Source organism: Molossus molossus, unplaced genomic scaffold (assembly GCF_014108415.1).
Source record: "Molossus molossus isolate mMolMol1 unplaced genomic scaffold, mMolMol1.p scaffold_m16_p_17, whole genome shotgun sequence".
Lineage (NCBI taxonomy): Eukaryota > Metazoa > Chordata > Mammalia > Chiroptera > Molossidae > Molossus > Molossus molossus.
Window position 1 is genome coordinate 4,758,590 of NW_023425352.1, and position 19,395 is coordinate 4,777,984.

The 19,395-nt window shown below is 53.2% G+C and overlaps 1 protein-coding gene across 1 annotated transcript in view; it reads left to right on the forward strand.

Annotated features, from left to right (window-relative positions):
• DOCK1 (dedicator of cytokinesis 1) overlaps positions 1 to 19,395 on the forward strand; it is a 423,011-nt gene that overhangs the window by 324,362 nt on the left and 79,254 nt on the right. The window contains exon 30 of the mRNA XM_036264869.1: positions 16,364 to 16,442. Coding sequence (XP_036120762.1) covers positions 16,364 to 16,442 — 79 coding nt within the window. The remainder of the gene's footprint in view (positions 1 to 16,363; positions 16,443 to 19,395) is intronic.

Genomic DNA, 19,395 nt, shown 5'->3' on the forward strand with positions numbered 1-19,395 from the left:
GCAGTGATGTCCTGCCTGGTGCCGCACCAAAACCCGGCTGCCGGGAATCACAAAACCACGTGTCGAGCCCCGCCTGTGTCCGAGAGTGCTGGCTGGTTTTGTATATTTTAACTGAAAATACCCATAACATAAACTTTGTCACCTGAGACATTTTTAGGGTACCGGTCACCGGTGGGAAGTACATTCACACGCATGGTCGTCATCTCGCAAAACTGAAATTCTGTACCCGTCAATCACGGACTCCCCATTTTATACCCCCCAGCGCCCTGGTCCTGGCCACCACAGACCTCCTTTCTGTCTCTGGGAGTTGGACGATTCCAGATAACCTCGTGTAGGTAGAATCACACAGGTGTCTTTTGTGCCTGGCCTGTTTCCCTGAGTATAATGTCCTGAAAGTTCATGCCTGAGGGTGTCTGTGTCAGAAGTCCCTTCCGTTTTCAAGGCTGAGTAATATTCCTTTGTGTGGACAGACCACATTTTGTTTAACCGTTTTTGCCAGGGAGGACCACTTGGGTTGCTTCTGCCTTTGGGCTATTGTGAAGAAGGCTGCTGTAAGAATGAGTGTACAAAATCTGTTTAAGACCCGGCTTTCGATTCTTGTGGCTACGTACCCAGGGTGGGACTGCTGGATCATCCAGTCATTCTAGCGTCAGGTCTTCGAGGAGCCGCGGTACAGATTTGCACGGGTTCTGTGCCATTTTGCATCCCCATCGACGGTGCACAGAAGTTCGGGGTTTTCTACATCCTTGCTAACACTGGTTCTTGTCCGTACTCGATACTGTTGTGGGTTAGCTGGGAGCCTCCCATAACCTTTCGGAGGGTTACCAATGAGGGACGTGTTCCGTACGATGAAGTCCTGTGGGAAGGTTCCTCGTTCCCCGTCCACATCCTTCCTCCATCCGGTCCACACGCCACTACTGTCCTGTCCCACCTGCCGTAACCACCCCCCAATCCCCCCCCCCATTTCTTTTGTGGATGCACTGCCAAGCCCCCGTCTCAGCAATGGACAGAGGCACTTTCTCTGGAACCCAGGGCCCTGCTGGCGATGGCTGGGGCTCCTGGTGCGCATCCCATCTGGTGAGGCGTGAGTTTGTGTGTTTGCATCTGGTCTGGGTGTGTGTAAGACTTCTGCATAGCAGCTCTCTCTGATGTATGCCATCGATTTGTTCCGGGAAGAGGTTTCGTGTGGAACTGATTTTATGTGGCGGTGGTTTGGGGCTCTGCGGCCATCAGAGGAAATGACTTTTCAGCCCACGAACACGGAGGCTGGAAATGCTGCTCCCTCCTCCGGAGCATCTTACATGCACCTGTTTTTACACTTCAGCTGATGAGCCTGCTCATGACATGAGCTTCCCCCAGGGACCTGGCTTATCGAAACGATGTCTATTTTTAGTGCAACCTGAAAACAAGAAAGGACAGGCCCTAGAAATGCTTTCTGTTGGCCTGGACCCTTTGGGGCAGGTGGAACTGTGCGTGCGTGTGCGTGTGTGTGTCAGAGGGGTTTCATAGATTATTCCCCGACTGCACGCTGGAGAAAGGGGGGGGGACAAAAGAGTAGAGCCAGCAGCCCCCCGGACGTGAGCACCGGCTCCTTGAGGAGGCTCTGGATGAGCCGGGAGTCAGCCGCACTGCTGGCTCCGAGCTGGGCATCACGTCGGTGTTGGGGAAAGTCCCAGACGACGTCCGCAGCTTCCGTTAGAAACGGGTTCTGTTCTGCTGTGAGTTATTGGGACGCCCCGTGGCCCCGGAGCGCTGCCCCTCCGAGGCGTTTTGCAGACCGGGGTGTGTGCAGCAGAGCCTCGTGCGTTCTGGCGTCCACCTCACTGGAAACCAGGAGTCTCGTGACGAACACTCCCTCCCTCCAGGGGCGCAGGCAGCTGGGCCACAGGCGCACGTCCAGGGGAGGCCGGTTTTCGGGGTCTCTCCACATTCCTCCAGGCAGGGGCTGTGGCTCCCCACTGCTCGGGCTGGCACAGGGCTCGTGGGCACTAGCGCTCCTGAGCACAGACGCCCTGGGGGGTGGGCTGGGTTCAGAGAGCATGTGTGTCTTCTCTGTGCGGTGGGGATTCGGAGATGAAGGAGCTGGGCCCTGCTTTGTGGGCAGGTCGTGAGCGGTGGCACGGCTGCGTGTGAGCAGTGCCCGCGGAGACGCGAGTGCCCCCCTGCTCTGAGGGTTTGGCTGGACCAGCTCGCTCTCCCTTTCTCATGCCAATGGCTTACGCAGCTGCACAGTGGAAGGCGTCCCCTCCTCCGTGAGAGAGGATTGGGGTGAGGCGGCATGGGGTGTCGGCAAGGAAAAGAATTAACACCAAATGTCCAGAGAGGTGCATCTTGGGAGACCTGTCCTGCGGACTGTTCCAAATAAATGAGAACGCACCCTCGGAATGAACCCGTGCTGAGCTGAATATGTATCCCCCCCCAAATTCACGTTGAAGTCCCAATCCCTAATCCCTTATAACGGGACTACGTTTGGAGATAAGGCCTTCACATGGACAGTTAAAGTTAAAACGAGGTTATTAGTGTCAACTCTAACCCTATATGACTGGTCCCCTTGTAAGGAGATTAGGACACAGGCAGGCGCAGAGGGAAGGCCCTGTGAAGACTCGGAGAGAAGGGGACCGTCCGCAAGCAGGCCTCGGGGGACCGGCCCTGCCCACACCGTGATCTGGGATGTCTGGCCTCTAGCATCGCACGGGGACGAGCGTCTGTGTCTAAGCCCCAGTCTGTGCAGGTGTTCATTGGGTGCCTACTGAAGGTCACACAGAGCATAGGTTCTGGGGATACATGAGAGCCAGAGCAGATGGGGACCCTGCTGTCATAGAGTTGAGAGTCTAGGACGTGGACAGTGGGCATTACTGGACATCACCCAAACTACCAAAGGAGTGAACCTACGACGACAAACGCCATCCAAGCACGTGGCCGCAGAGGTACAGGGTTCTAGAGGAGCATGTTTGAGGACTCGTGTGGCTGGGAAGGCCGGGAGCTGAGACATTGGAAGGAGCTAACTGGTGTGCCCAGGCAGGAAGAGGCCGCCCTCCAGGGAGGGAGGGCTGTGCAAAGGCCCTGCGCACGGGAAGCACCAGAAGGCCAGTGAGCCTCACGCTGTGCTCACCCTGCAAGTTCATGGTGCGTCATCGCATCGTGTAGGAGCAGAGTACACGCTGGCCCACAGTACAGTGCTGAGTCAGACTGATGACTCCCCTGTCTTCCTGGAGTGGGACTTCTCCTCGGGGGCAGGCTCGGACGAGAACCCAGCAGACATATAACTTGAGCATATAACATCAGCAACTAATAAGTGTTATGGAAAAAATATGACAGAGGTCTAGAGATTACCCAGAGGGCTCTGCTGCTCTTGGCCAGGGACCGGGGTGCTGAAGCAACCTCATATCCTACCTGCCCCCTCCCGGCCACCCAACACTGCACCCTCCCGAAGGACGACTAAGGGGAAGAACAGAGAACGGAGGAATCAAAACAGAGAACCCGGCAGAGATGGCCAGGAGCACCCGGCGCAGTGATCGCATCAGTCAGGAAACCGATTCCACCCCTGGTTTGCTTTTCCTTTAAATAGGACATTCAGTCATAGCTTCACCATAAAATTGTTTTATTGTGTGGAAATAATTTCCGTAGCAGGGGAACTAATTTGATTGTGTAGCATAAAGAAAATGTATGTGGGACAATGGGGAAGAATAGAGGCAAAATGAATCCAATATATTTTAATCTCCGCAATACAGATTATATTTTCAATTAAGAAGCTTCGCGTGCGCTTGTGCGGCTGGTGGGAGCTTCCCGGAGCACTTTCGCGTGTGTTTGTGGGTAGTAAGTCACTTAGCATTAAGAAGGTAGACAGTCATTAGCCCGTGATCACCCACTTGTCTCCCCTTAACAGCGAAGTCGATGCCTACTGCCATGTCGCTGCGCTCGGGGGGTGCAACTGGAGAAGTGGGGGGAATGGGGCGGTTGTGTTGGTGAACGTGACTGTCTAGGCCGAACAGGGAAATGCTGAATTCCTGTCCCTTCGGCCCCGCGGTGCCTGGTTCCCTGAAGTCCCAGTCAGGTGAGAGGTGGCCGAGGTGGCCTTTGGGCTTCAGCACCAGGCCGTCCAGAGGCGAGCACCGCATGGCCGTGTGTCTGGGCAGCGTTGCTCACTAACTGCATCTCAGGAACATGGCTCTGAAGCAGACTGACGCCGGGCTCTGCTCCCTGGTCTGCCGTCCGCGTCCTCAGGGTCGCTCACAGCGCGCAGCCCACGGGCTCCCAGTGAAGGGGAGTCAGGACACCGGCCCTTGGCCATGTGTCTCGGATCCTCTTTCACCCTAAATCCGCTCACCAGGTGGACCCGTTGTCGCTCATACCTGGCAGGCCACGGGAGCCCCCGCTGCACCTGGCCCGTGCCCACAGTCCCCACTGCTTCCTTCCTCCTCTCCGTCCGGGGGCAGCGACTCAGCAGAAGGCCCGGGGCCTGGCTTTGCCGACTCTCGCACCTTGGCTCCCCACCTCCAGCGCAGACGCACGATGAGGAGAAGAGCGTGGAAGAAATAAAGGGGTCATTTTACAAAGAGAGAGCGAAGGGATCTGGCAGGAAGAGCCGAGGCAGATGTGGAGTTAGTTCAAAAAAAAAAAAAAAGATCTATTTTGAGCCTTTCCAGAAGGCTGGCTGGCTGGCTGGGGCGGCCGACACGCAGGGGCCGGTGCAGACACAGAGCAGTTGTGTAAGTAGAACGAGTCGCCCTGGGCTCCCTCCTGCGCGGCCACGTGGCTGGGCGCACGTCAGGTCGGATAGCATCAGATCGGACAGCGTGGGCCGGATGAAGGCCCCGGAACGAGGTCAGAGCTGGGGAATGGGGGTGGGGGCTGCAAGCCAGACAGCACCTGAGAAAGGGGTCCAAGGCAGAGGGACCGAGCAGCAGGTGTACCGGAGGGTGACGAGCCCCAAACCTGGACCTGGGATCAGCGGTGAAGGGACCGGAGCCACAGTGGTGATCAGACGGCAAGTCCTGTCTCACACCATCGGTTTGGGTGTTCGTTTGTTCTGGAAATACTTACTGGGCCCTCAGTGTGGCTGGTGTGGAGACTAGTCAGCCTCGGGCCCAGCCCACAGGAGGCCCTGTGGTCTCCTCCTCCCCCCTTGCCCTCGCCTCTGTCCATCCTCCAAGGACTGGACTTTCCCGTCCTCGGCTGGCTTCCCTCCCCCCACCCTGGGCCAGGAAGGGGCCGGATTCTTCTGGTGTCTGCCTGTAGCCTTGGGAAGCATGGGCACAGACCGCTGCACCTTTTTGATTGACTGTGACTTGTGGATTTTGTCGTAAACGGAGCTTCATAAACATTTATCTCATGGCAGTTGTCACTTTAACACCGGTTCTCACTTCAGGCTCGTGGGGTGACTCAGCCTGCAGAGTGGAGACCCGTGTTCCTCCTCCCACCCGCTCGGCTCTCCCCGGAGCTCCTGGGTCCCCTGGACCCTCTGTGAACAGAGAGCAGCCTCGTGGTAGAGCGCTGGCCTGGGGCTCCCCTTGTGCCTGTCACGGGCTGTTTCACAAGTCCCGGGACCTCCAGAGTCATCCCATGTCAGAGCCCCACGAATCCTAAAGAATACCCCAGCCCAGCACGTACACAGAGGGACGGTGAACCCCAGTCTCTTCCCACAGGGAGAACGTGCTGCCTCCTCCACCCGCCTCCTCTCTCCGAGCCTCTCCCCCCTGTGCTGTGTCCACTCGGAGGTCAAGGGGAGAAGGCTGAGGGCTTTCCCATAACCTGGAGTTAACCCAGCCGCACCCCCAGTGGGACACACCCCAGAACTGGGGGCTGTGTGGCCGCTGCGTCCTCTGGCACAGAACATGTGTCCGGGGAAAGCGGGGGACGTGACCCCGCCTTGACTCTGCCACTCCAGTCGGCTGAGGTCTCCAGGGCGTCTGCAGACGCGGGTCTGGCCCGCGCTCCTTCCTGTGCACCCCCTCCCCACGGACGCGTCCACGCTGGAGCCAGGCCGCGGATTTCCGTTCAGCCAGGGGGGCCCGCAAAGGCAGGCCGTTAACACTCTCATTTCCCTGCTGTGTCTTCCAAAACCAAATGTCACCCGTGCAGGGACTACGGGGTGCCACCACGCCGCTTCGTTTAGTCTGTGGGGGTGCCTGGTCCGGGCGGCAGCCTCCACCTTCTCCCCTCCGTGTGGCCAGCGAGCCGTAGGTCGGGGAGGAGGACGGGCAGTCACATGGCTTCTTATCTGCTCCGCGCCAGGTAGCTGGGTCCCCGGGGCAAGCGGTCAGCCGCGGATCCTCGGTGCCGCGCTGGTCTGTGGTAGAGACGGGGTGAGCGTGGACCCGAGCTCCAGCCCACGCAGGAGCTACCTGGGCAGTGCCAGCCCCCGTCTCACGTGTGACGAACAGGAGCCTGCGCTTCTCCTGCCGCGCAGGTCACGTCCCAGCCGGTGTCCAGCGTCCACTGCTGGGTGGCCTCTGGAGTCCGCCGCGTGCTCAGGAGCCCCGGGCCTGCCCCCGGGGCACACGTCGCAGCCGAGGTGGGAAGAACCACGACAGCAGCTGCCCCTGAAACGCTGGTTCTTGACTCTTGAGGAGCCGGGCGGGGTCCTTGGACTCTTCCCAGCTTGGCTGTGTGTTGTCACAGGATCAAGACAGCAGGGAGACGAAGCTGTTCCCAAGGCCATGGACGAGAAGTCGGCTCAGAGGAGACCCTGGTGGGAAGAGAAATCCGCTTCTGGCGCCTTCATTCCCTGGACCTGAGGCGACAGAAGGGTGGGCCGAGCGGAAGTCACCCACTTCAGTGCAGCTGACAACCGAGCACCAGCCACGTCTCTCGGGAGACTTGTCATCTGCCTGTCATCTCCTGTTTGCCATCTGTGGGCCTCTTAAAGGAGCGGGTCCGTGTTGGAATTCAGACACTGGAGACTGCCTCTCCCGTGGGGCCGCTGGGGAACACCGCCTGTGGGGCCCTCGCCGAGGTTCCCGGGCGGGACGGGGACTCGTGCGCACGTCACAGCGTGGCAGCATCTTGCAGCCGTCAGAGCTGAAGTCCGGGTCAGAGCCAAGTCACACCCCTGTGAGGGGGGAGCCGCCCTGCTGGGAACGGACCAGAGATACATTTTAGATGCTTTCTCATAGATAGTATTAGTTGTTCATCCTTAAAAGGGGGTGAAAATTAACCAGAGATATTTGCACCTGCTCATACCGACAGCACGCTCCATAGCCAGAGGGTGGGAGCAACCCGGGTGCCCATCAGTGGATAAACAAACGAGGTCCATACGTATAATCCGTCTTGAAAAGGAAGGACACTCTGACACCTGCTACAGCACAGATGAATAAGTGAAATAAACCAGTCACAAAAGGACAAATGGTGTATGAGTCCATCTTTCCGAGGTACCTGGAATAGTCAGACTTCCAGAAATAGGAAGTAGGATGGTAGTGACCAGGCCTGGGGTGGGGACCATGGGAAGTTGCTGTTCCGTGGGCACTGAGCCTCAGGTTTTCGGGATGACAGGCATTCTGGAGACGGATGTGGTGGTCACACAGCAGTGTGAATATACTTAATTCACAGGACTGCACACTTACAATGGTTAGGGCAGCCTGGCCGGGGTGGCTCAGTGGATGGAGTGTTTTCCGATGGACTGAGAAGTCCCGGTTCGATTCCCCGTCAGGGCACATGCCTGGGTTGTGGGCTTGATCCCCAGTGGGGGGCGTGCAGGAGGCATTCGATTGATGTTTCTCTCTGACACCAATGTTTCTATCTCTCTCTCCCTTTCTCCTCTCATAAAAATTTAAAAAAATGGTTAAGACAGTGAGTTTATAAGTTAAGAGAGTGCGGTTGGTGTTAATGGCCCATTCTAAGTAGGTGAAGACCGAGGCCTCAGAGCAGAGTGGCCGCCCCAATCCAGAGAGGCATCCCGGACCTCAGCGGCTCCGGGGTCCCAACGCTACGCGTGACCCGTGAGCTCCGTACGGCAGGCCGACATGACTCAGGAAAGAGTCTGACGAGAGAACGTGTTTTACGACTTTGCTATCAAGAGCCTTAAATGTTAAGGGTCTTCATCTGGCAAAAATGAACTGGGAAGACAAGATAACATGGGCCCATCTGAAAAGGCTGTATACCGTATGATCGCGACACCCAATGTCCTGGCAAAGGTACATGTACGGAGCAGTAAACAGCAGTGGTGGCCAGGGAATATGGAAGTCTCCACTTTTGTTGCAAACCTGAAACCTCTTTGAAAATAAAGTCTGTTCATCACAATGATCGTGTGGGAGGGGCTTCGGAAGGGGGAGGGAGGAAACCATCCTGGGTGGTAGCTGTTGGTGCCCAGTGAGGGGACCCGGGTCTCAGGCCGCCTCCTGCTGGACGCGTGGGGAACTCCTCCATAGGACTTAGAAGCGGCCGTGGCGGCCACTTACTTGGGTCGTGCTGACCACACTGACTGGCTTCCTGAGGGAGACAGTGGCCTTGGACCAAGGCTGCTCTGCCCTCCCAGGAACCTGAGTGTGCACCTCTGAGCTTGTTTCTTATTTGTCAGCTGTTCGGTGGTTCGTGCCCGCAAGCTGGTGAGCGTGAACCAGCACGAGCTCTATGACGTCACAGCAGTGCGGGGAGCATGCGGGGTGCCCGGATCTGCGGCAGAGCGAGGGCCAGCCACGCGGGGAGCTCTGTGACGTCACAGCAGTGTGGGGAGCACGCGGGGTGTCCGGATCTGCGGCAGAGCGAGGGCCAGCCACGCGGGGAGCTCTGTGACGTCACAGCACCTCTGAGCTTGTTTCTTATTTGTCAGCTGTTTGGTGATTCATGCCCACAAGCTGGTGAGCATGAATTAGCACGAGCTCTATGACGTCACAGCAGTGCGGGGAGCACGCAGGGTGCCCGGATCTGCGGCAGAGCGAGGCCCAGGCACGTGGGGAGCTCTGTGACGTCACAGCAGTGTGGGGAGCACGCGGGGTGCCCGGATCTGCGGCAGAGCGAGGGCCAGCCACACGGGGAGCTCTGTGACGTCACAGCAGTGTGGGGAGCACGGCGGGGTGCCCAGATCTGCGGCAGGGCGAGGGAGGGCCAGCCACGCGGGGAGCTCTGTGATGTCACAGCAGTGTGGGGAGCACGCGGGGTGCCCGGATCTGCGGCAGAGCGAGGGCCAGCCACGCGGGGAGCTCTGTGACGTCACAGCGGTGCAGGGAGCATGCGGGGTGCCCGGATCTGCGGCAGAGCGAGGGCCAGCCACGCGGGGAGGAAAGAGGACTGTGGCCCCCTCTCATCACTCTCCGGAGTTCTTGCCCTCAGCCTGCGGTGCCGCACTGGCCACAGCGCTGATTGGGCGGAATCAGCTAGTAGTCGACCCGGGGATCTGTGCTCGGGACACCCCAGAGCCAGGATGACCCGTTCCTGGCCAGGGCAGGCTCCCCAGGAATTCTCGGGGTTCCCACATACCGAGCCTGCTTCCGCCAGGGCTGGCCAGCGGGGAGGCTCAGAGGACTTCGGACGTGAGTTCAGACTGGGACGGATGTTGAGCCTAGTGACTTGAGAAGGAAGCGGGATCTGGGAAAGGAGACACCTCTGCGCTGCGGGGACAACGGCAGTTGAAGCCCTTGGCTTTGCTGCTCCTTCCCCGCTTTTGTCTTGGGGTCCCTCCTGCTCTTGACAAAGAGCCGCTCGGCCAGGTGTGGGGGACCCGAAGACCGATCAGCCGAAGGAAAGCCTTCAACACCGCTCCTTCCCGCCTGACCGGAGGGACATCTCTGCACCTCGTCCGTCAGGTCACCTGCAGCTGCTTCTCCTTCCCGGCAATTCCTGAAAGATGCGGAAATCACTTCAAGGCAAACCTCCAGCTGCGATTCCTTGGCTCGCTGTTCTGCGGGGAGAGAATGTGTCGCTTTCAATTTGTTTCCTCTTTTCCACCCACTTTGGGCAGAACATTTTACTGAAAGATTCATCCCCCCCCCCCCCAAGCAACCCTTGTTTTAATGCCAGAGGTCTTAAAATGCCCTCGAATAGAACCGTACAATGCAATTATGTAACTTTAAGTGAAGTTTAGGGGAAACAGCACAACCCAGCTTCACCCGTTGAGAAATGGGGCTTTGAACGCTGTGGAAGTTCAAGGCCTTGCTGGCTGTCTCCCTGCAGTACTGAGGCCCCTCCTCCGCCAGGCTTATGGGCAGCAAAGGCAGCGTAAGCGAGATACTAGAAACGCCCGCGGCTGCATCGGAGGCAGGTCCTTTTAGTGACTGTCACTGTGCCAGGAGCTTCTCATAGTTAAATGCTTCCTGATGACCTCACTGGCTAAGTCCCTTTGACTCAATGAACAGATCGTTATTTAGGACAGTGCAATGAGTATTGTTCTGCACACACTGCTTTCCAAAAGGCGGATTTGGGGGACGGTCTCCCCCGTAGCCTTCACAGTCCTTTTTGTGCGAGACAGTGGGGGTGCAGGCCCAGAGGCCAGGCTGGTGGGGCCGCCTCTGTACGGTGCCCGGGTGAAGGGCTTGGTGCCCCACAGGCAGAGCCTCCCCCCACACCCAGCCTGTCTCCTAAAGGCTTGCAAAAGTGTGGAATTCATAGGGAAGCTTCTCGTCCTGCAAATGCTACTTAACATTGCGTCAAGGGTCAGCAGAGCGCGTTGTGTTGAAATGACTTTGTATTATGTGACACTGTCTCTTTCTTACCTTTAATCTCCAAATTAAAAAATAAAAACAAAAACACTAAACACCCTTTAAATCACAGTTCGAGGGAGCTGAGAGGCCACACAGTTTTCATGTCTTGGTTGATAATATGAGAATCTCAATAACGTAGGTAACTTTGGAAGGTCCTGTAGCTAAATGATTACGTGGATATGAAGTGCTGATAGATAATTGACAGATAGCTAGATAGATGATAGATACGAGACATAATTGGATTAAGACTGCATGAGTGTGTGTGTGTGTCTGTGTGTGTAGACAATTAAACTCATATTTGCACCAACGGGCATTACTGTATAGCATTTTGCTCCTAGCGGGAGCTCACATGGTTAAATGTCCAGGTAGAGAAGAAGGAGATCAGGAATATATCCCAGCTTGGAGTCTGTTTTTAATTGTATGAGCTTTGGGAATGAACTCTATCTCACATTGGACCCAAGTTATTATTTTAAAAAAATTTTAAATGATTTTATAGACAGAGGGGAAGGGAGAGGGGGAGAGAGAGAGAGAAACCTCCGTGTGAGAGAGAAACTTCTATCCGTTGCCTCCACACACGCCCTGACTGAGGGTCACACCCACGACCCGAGTATGTGCCCTGACTGGGAATCGAACCCACAACCCTTTAGTGCACAGGAAGACGCTCCAGCCAACTGAGCCACACCAGCCAGGGCTGGACCCAAATGATTTCAAGTGGGTAAGGGGGGGACTGATGAAGATGATACTTTGACGTCCCGGAGACAGGAATCAATCACCAAGAGGAGAACGAGGTCATTCTTTGCAGGAAGCATCAGAAATAGTTTGCAGCCACCTGCTTCGAATAATTTCATATCTTAGACACGGGGCTCTGGACCTTCAGGCTTCTTAGATCTTTTCGGGATGACGTAACTTGCCTGTGGTTCTCTCTACATTATTTATTTGGTTTTATCTTCTAAATGCATCAGATTTTTAGATTATAAATAAATCCTTTCATAGGTGAAACATAATTGAAAAGAACTCTGTTAAGTATGGACTTAGCCCTTTCCTGAATTATTTTGACCAAGTGGGACAGCCTCCCCGAGAGCATGTAATGCCCCCGCCATTAGCCTTGTTCTGTAGAAATTGCCCGAGTCTCCTGGCTGGGAGAAGACGTTGGAGCTTGGCTCACAGAGTGATGGATCTTCTCTGCGAGTCCCTCACTTTTCTGGCCGGGTGCCAGAGCATCTGCGTGTACTGTTCCCGGTTCTCTACCTGCACCTTCTCCGGCTCCTGCACGCAGCCGGTCTCCTGTGCTCAGGAACGTACGAACGTGACGTGTGACCTCTGTTGATTGTGTCCTGATGCTGCTGTGCAGTCACATCGAGGGCAGAGAATGAAGAAGACCTCGATGGCCAAGGGCAGGGTCCTCTCTCCCCACCAGAGCAGGCTCAGGGGGTGCTTGCTTGTTTGTGTTCATTTTGTTTGGCAGGCAGGAGGCCCCGGACACCGCGCTGGTTCTGAGCGATGTTAGTATGGTTTTCACGCGGAGGTTCCTGGATCAGAACCTTTCAGAACATGCACAGTAGCAAGGGGCGCCTTCAGATGTTTGGGGGATTCTGATGGACAAAAGACAAGGTTTCTGCCTTCAAGGAACTAGCTCCAGAGGTGGGTTGGGGAGTGAGGGGACGACCTCTGGGGATGGAGAGGAGATGTAGGTGTTAGTGCCCAGCCATAAATGCCAAGTGCTTAATGAGAAATTTTGTTAACAAGAACTTCAAAAGAACAGAACTTCACAGTGGAAAATCTACTCGAAATGCAAGGACTCCAGGGAGAGCCAAGGGCTACCAAATGTTCTAGCCTCTCTGAGCCCTCAGATTTGCATCAGGGCCTAGTCTTCTGGGCCAGCTCATCCATCTCTCATTTACTCATCCCTCGTCTGTTCATCCATCCATCCATCCATCCATCCATCTATCCATTCATCCATTTATCCATTCATCCATCATCCATCCATTCACCCATTTTTCCATCCATCCATCCATCCATCCATTCATCCATTTATCCATTCATCCATCATCCATTCATCCATCATCCATCCATTCACCCATCTATCCATCCATTCATCCATCCATCCATTCATCATCCATCCATTCACCCATATATCCATCCACCTATCCATCCATTCACCCATCTCTCCATCCATCTCTCCATCCATCCATCTATCCATCCATCCATTTATCCATTCATCCATCATCCATCATCCATCCATTCACCCATCTATCCATCCATTCATCCATCCATCCATTCATCATCCATCCATTCACCCATATATCCATCCACCTATCCATCCATTCACCCATCTCTCCATCCATCTCTCCATCCATCCATCATCCATCCATTCACCCATATATCCATCCACCTATCCATCCATTCACCCATCTATCCATCCATCTATCCATCCATTCACCCAGCTAGCCAGCCAGCCAGCCATTTATGCATCCATCCATCGTTCATTTATTCATCCATTCATCCACCCATTCATCTATCCATCAATTCATTTATTTATCCATCCGTCCATCCGTCCATCCGTCCATCCATCCATCCATCTATTCATCTATTCATCCATCCTGCTATCCATCTACTCACCTACCCACCCATCCATGCATTTGTTCATTCCTGTGACTAACACCTGGTGAGCACACGCGATGTGCCAGGTGCTGACGGGATATGCAGGCATGTGGGAGAATCAGCAGACAGGACCATTTGGGAGGAGTCTGGAGGGCTCCCCTGCCTTTGAAACCAACTCCAACAGTGCTCAGCACAGACAGGGCCACCAGGGAGCAGCAGCCAGCCCCTTGCATCCCACCCTGGCTCTCACCACCTCCCAACAGAAAGGATGGGATGTTGAGCCGTGTCCACCAAGCCTGACCCTTCGTTTCAGAGCAGTGAGGCACCCTGCCACCCATCACTTGCCTGAGCGTGGGGTCATTTTCATATTCCTGTGACTAAAAGCGGATTGTATACAAAGCTTCTAACGCGTTTCCTTATTTTTCCCCCTAGTTTGATGTGTCTTAGAACTAACTCAGGAATGACAGCAGATAATGGATATTCTTACCTAAAGAAACCTCTGTTTGGGTTTCTTTTTGCCTAGTTAGATCGTTGATTTACTGCCGGAGGGACCTGGGGCATCTCCGAGTTCGCGATCCCATCCAGTGGAGCGCGGGGTGTGCTTTGCGTGAGCCGTGTGGTTCTGTGGACTGGTCCGGGCTTGACGCCTGGGGCCAGTGCTGTGTACCGTGGTCCGCTGCATCAGTGACTGGTTCCTATTCGATCTTCCCTTCGGTTTTCTGAGCACAGCTCTGTTCCGTGTTGTGTGGTTTTCGTCCCGGCTTTTAAAAAACTTGATAGTGACTAAATTACGGAATCTCTCGGCGCTGCTCCTGCTCTGTGGTCAGTTCATTAAAAAGTGTTTGATCAGCGTTGATATTATTCTAGTGCGGCCTATTTTTTTTTTTAAAAAGTCATTTGAGAACTATCTTTATTTAACTAGCTGAAATTGTTCCCGTGCTTAATTAGAAGTAGCACGTTGCAACTGGTCGAATGCTATCGAGAGGCAAAATAATTACCCTGTACTAATAATGCACGTTCTGGTTAGCTCGTTTGTATCGCCGAGGGCTGCAGAGGGGTCTTCCTCCGTGCACCCAAGGACCCACGGGTACTCGAGCACACAGCCAAGCTCTGCAAGTGAAGGGAAAACCAAGCACAAAAACGTGTGGCCAAAAACCGAGTGTTTCTGTGTCGCGTGAGAGCCCACTCTCGTGATGACAGGAAGTTGCCCTGTCCCACTATCTTTTGGGAGCTTCTGATTGCTGGGTCAGTGCAAGCCCCTCTGAACGCAGTTACCCAGGGGCAGGTGGGCAGGGCAGACCGTCTCCCCCTGAGCCCACGTCCTGCACTTCTGTGGACTGCATGGGACAGGGGCGACCCCAGCCCAGGACTGGAGGCTAGTTAGGGTACCAGGTGTTCTGTGTATACAAAACTCACCCTGAATGTGGTGGTTTTGTCCTGGTGCTGTGTCCATTTTTCAGGATACCCTAATTGCCCTGTATTTAGCTTCTTCCCACCAAATTATAAAATTCAGCAGTAAGGGCTGCTTTTCGAATGTCACCGGGCATCCTATGCTTGAAGAATCTGACCCTCCCCTGGCTAATGGAGGCTGCTGCCCAGTCTTGGTTAATGAACACAGCCAGGATCACCAGGTCCCTTGGTTAATAGTTACTTAAAACACGAATTCCCCCGTTCTGGTTACATTTAACGTCCCCTGAGAGGAATTCGGATAACTCCATCCAAAGCAGATGTTCTCCACCTTCCTAACGCCCGGACACTTTGATACAGTTCCTCTTGTTTGTGGGCGTGTCTGCATGTGGGTAGATCCTTCTGGAGGCGGCCAGAGGAGCGGGGTCTCGGTGCCTGAGACCATCGGAAGTACGTGTTTTCCCATGGTCTTAGGCGACCCCCATGAAAGGTTGAGAACCGCTGGTCTGCAGTTTTCTTCAGCAACGGAGACAGCAAACCATGCGTCACAGGCCATGCATCACGCACGTTTGGCCCTGGACCCCACGGCTGGGTTTCTTAATGAGACGATGTTTGCGAAGCTCCACCACCTGCAGAGCTGCACACAGTGTGAGCACGAGAGAGACTCCGTGAACACGGGCGTGCAGCGGCCGGGAGGGGTGAGAGGGGGTGATGGAGCCCCCGCTGAGACTCCCTTTCTCCCTCCTCCTGGCTAACTGGCCATTAGTGGCTTGAGATGGCCAGGGACAGCGAGCTCTGAGGGCAGGAGTCACAGAGGAGATGAGTTATCAGAGAGCAGGGTCCCTGGTAAATAAGCTGGGTTTCTCTTATGTGCTGCGGCTGCTTTCTAGAGGAACTGTACTGAGCTGGACTATCTGCGACCTCGTGCTGATTCCTTGTGCCCCCGCCTTGGCGCAGAGAGGGGCCCTTAAAAAAGAAGCATCTGGACTGAGCTTTGTTATCACCCACACTTTCAGGAGGAATAAAACAAGTCTAAGTGCACCAGCTTGTGAAGGGCTTGGTGCCGCGGAGTCATTTATGAGAGTTCAAATGGCACATCTCATCGTAAAGAGCAAAGTGACGGTGTGGATGTGTGTGGTATTTTGCTCCGGGTGCTTCAGATCGTACATTCTCGATGAGTCATTCAGTATTCTTGCTGAAGTTCTTGTTAAAGCAGTTTCATAGCTATTAAAGGTTTTTAAAAGTTTTATGTAAACAGTGACCAGAATTGGCATTTGAAGCATAGGACAAATGATACCGAAATAAGACACACCGCCACGCCGGTGTGTGACAGCATTTTCCAGTGCGTAACCTGCAGAAGCCAGCTGAGCAAAGAGCAGCTTAATAATGTAACATTAAGGCGTTGTGACTTGAGAAAAGGCTTTAATTGGCACCTTTTTAAAATGGGTTTTTTTAGTGATACTTTTCATAAGTTACTTTCAGACGTCGTTATTTTTGTCTGTTTTTTTTTTTATTTTGAGTGTGCAAATTTCCTTGATTAATTTGGAGAAGGTCTGCACAGAATTGTCTGGGTTTTTCACGGGCAAACCCTCGCCGCTTTTCGCAGGACTGGCAGAGTTCCCTTTCCAGACAGTCTCGGGTTGGATCTAATTGAAATGCCAAACCTTCCGAGGTGCCAGAGCCTGAGTGTGTAATTATGTAATTTTCTCTTGATCTTTCAGAGTCTTCCTGAGAGCGATTAATCAGTATGCAGATATGCTGAACAAAAAATTTCTGGATCAAGCCAACTTTGAGCTACAGGTAAGAGAAGAGAGGTAGACATGACCTTGGTTGGGAAATCATGTTAAAACAAATTGCTCGTCTGAGCCAATATCTTTTCTCCCGAATCCGCACACTTCATCGGTCTCCCCTCCAAGGTGCGGGAACGGCATTTACGGTGCGTGCTATCGGGACTCGAGGATTGAAAACTGTGCCTTCGGGGTATTTGCACAACTTAACGAGTAAGATGGTGAAGAAAGGATTCAGTCAGTGACAAGTAGGGACTCAGCAGGGACGCCACTGCATTGGCGAGAGTGGCAGCCAGGATGTTCTCAGACCCGCTGATGAGGGTCCGCAGAGGAGGCAAAGTGGGTTCACATCCCTGAGCTCCGCTTGCTTTCAGGACTCAGTTTCCCCTGATATATTCTCTCTGGGCTTTGTCCTGCTCAAGTAACCTTTGCCAGGCAAGAGACCGCTCCCCATCCCCGTGGGTGTGGGTCAGCTGGCCCACCAGTTTCAGCCCTGCACCTTCAGGGTTTGCAGTTTGTGTGTGTGTGTGTGCATGCGCGTGCATGTGTGTGCGTGTACGTGCATGCATGTGTGTGCGTGCATGCATGTGTGTGTGCGCAAAGAGGGAGGGTTTTGCCTGCCAGGATTTACTATGCATCTGATTCTCCTGGGCGTGCTTCTGCTAACAATGATTGTGTCGTTATTATTACTTAGTTTCATTCGCTCAAGTTTGCAAATAAAAAAAGCGTGCAGATGCGAATGGCATGTTAGTTTCCTGGGCAGATTCCTTCACGGAGAAGGCGCCTGAAGAATTTCTTTTCCTGCAGTGGGTGGTGCAGGTGGAAAATGTGATCGTGACGGCAGACGTTAGATGCGTGTGTACTTTTGCACGGCCTCCCGACAGTTCCCAGCTAATGCCATACTTAGGGCGGGTCCTAGGTGCCTCAGCCCTTACTGCTTTTACAGTTTTTAATTTAAATTTCTATCTTCTCGGCATTATAGAACATAAATATAAAATGTACCAAGCACTAGATATCTAGATATGTTATCTTTCACTTTGTATTATTTTCTCTGCTTAAAACTTATTTTCACGTGTCCTAATACACAAATACATTCTCATCGGAAAATTTTCATGCAGCGAAAACCAGCCGATGGAGTAAAATAAACAAAGGACCCCTTTTCTGTCTTTTTCCCTCTGCAGGGTAGCTTTTAAAAGACCCATTGTGTGGTCTTTCTGATAGAGACCTATGCATGCTTTCTTTTGGCTTTTAACATGAGTGGATCACATGCTATGTGTTTTTCAGTTGAGTCACATCCCACGGTATAAATGTACCGACGTGTGCAGGTGTTCCCGCACGGTGACCTGCAGGCTGTTCCCAGTGTCCCCGATTAGCAATGCTGCAGCAGCAGTAAACACTGACACAGCTCAGGGCTGCATGGCTATAGACAAGGTTCCTGGGGACATAATTACTGCATGAACAGTACGAAATTTTAGTTTGATGGAGATGCTTCTGCAATTTGCAATCCCACCAACCTTTTCTGAGATAAGCCATTTTCTAGAACCTTCTCCAATATCTGTTTCTTTAACATGGTTAGTTTTTTTGTTGTTTGTTTTTTTTAATTGGAATTTCTGTAATTGCTAGTTAGGCTGAAAATACTCACTGGTTGTGAGGATTTCTACTAGGGAACTTTCTGATCATTTCCTGTGCTTGTTTTTCTATTGGGCTATTGCACTTTTTTCATAAGTTAAAATTCTTGATATAGCTTAGTCATGGGTTTAGTTTTATCATATAGAAACATTTCATTGTTCTGCAGTAAAACCGTCATTTCTTTGATGGCTCTTGGGTTTTATATTCTGCTTGGCAAGTCCTTCTTTGCCTTGATATTATAAACGTAACTATTTTTATGTAGTTTGTATGTGCTAATACCTTTATAATTCTGCTTAAAATTTTTTTTTTCAATGACTAATCCATCTGGGATTTTTATAGTTAGTGGTAGGGGGGTAAAAGCTCAACTTCACTTTTCTCTGCATGGTTTCATGAGTAGATGCTACTCGCCAATGATTTGAAATGCCACTGTTAACATAGTTGCAAGTGTGTGTGTATCAAGTCTGGTCTTTGTCATTACTTCCTGGTTTTATACCCAGCTAGCAGGGCCAAGGCTTCCCTGTTAGTGTGCATTGAAGAATTATCCGAGCTCTTCTTTAGAATTTCCACGTGAAATTCAAAATCAGCTTCTTAACCTTTTTCTTTTTTCTTTTTGCTGTTTTTATTTTAGCTAGGGTTCCATTGAAATCATAAGTCGATGTAGGGGAATGCTCGTGTCGGGGGATGACTTTGCAGTATTTATTCTCCCATCTCATACAGAATATTTTGGTCTTTGTGTGTGTGTGTCCTTCGTTAGGTGTTGTCATGTGTTTGTTACCTGCGGGCAGATGGCTGAGTGCTTTGCGTGGCTGCTGTGAGCGTGGGCTGCTGTCTCCGGCATGTCGGTCACTGCTGCCCTTGTTCACGCCTCGTGAGTGCCCCCCCCCACGTCCCCCTTGCACCACAGGCTGCAGCAGCAACCTGCTCTTTCCGCCCAGCAGAGCGCCTTGCCCTTGGCAGGTGAGAAGTGCGTTACCCCAAAGGGTGCCCACCCTCCACCCCTGGGGAGTGTCTGCGTGCCGTGGGGCGGAGGCAGCCTTCAGTGGGTTCTCCAGGCAGCTGGCGCTGTGACCGGGCGGATTTTTATGTTCTTACATCCTCAGGTTCGCTGCACAGTTCTCTCTCCTGACACTTACCCTTGAACTAATCAGCCCCGAGGGCTGCTCCTTCCCCTCTGCTTCCCGCTGCCCCTCCTCAGGCTGTTCTTCATTCCTGGCAAGTACGGTACAAAGACATGTTTCCTGGCCTTCGAATAGCGAGCTGACATCTGCACCCTGCCACCTCCCCAGTACTGGGTATGTCTCCTCCAAACAGGGACTTCCTCCCATAGGACGACAGCA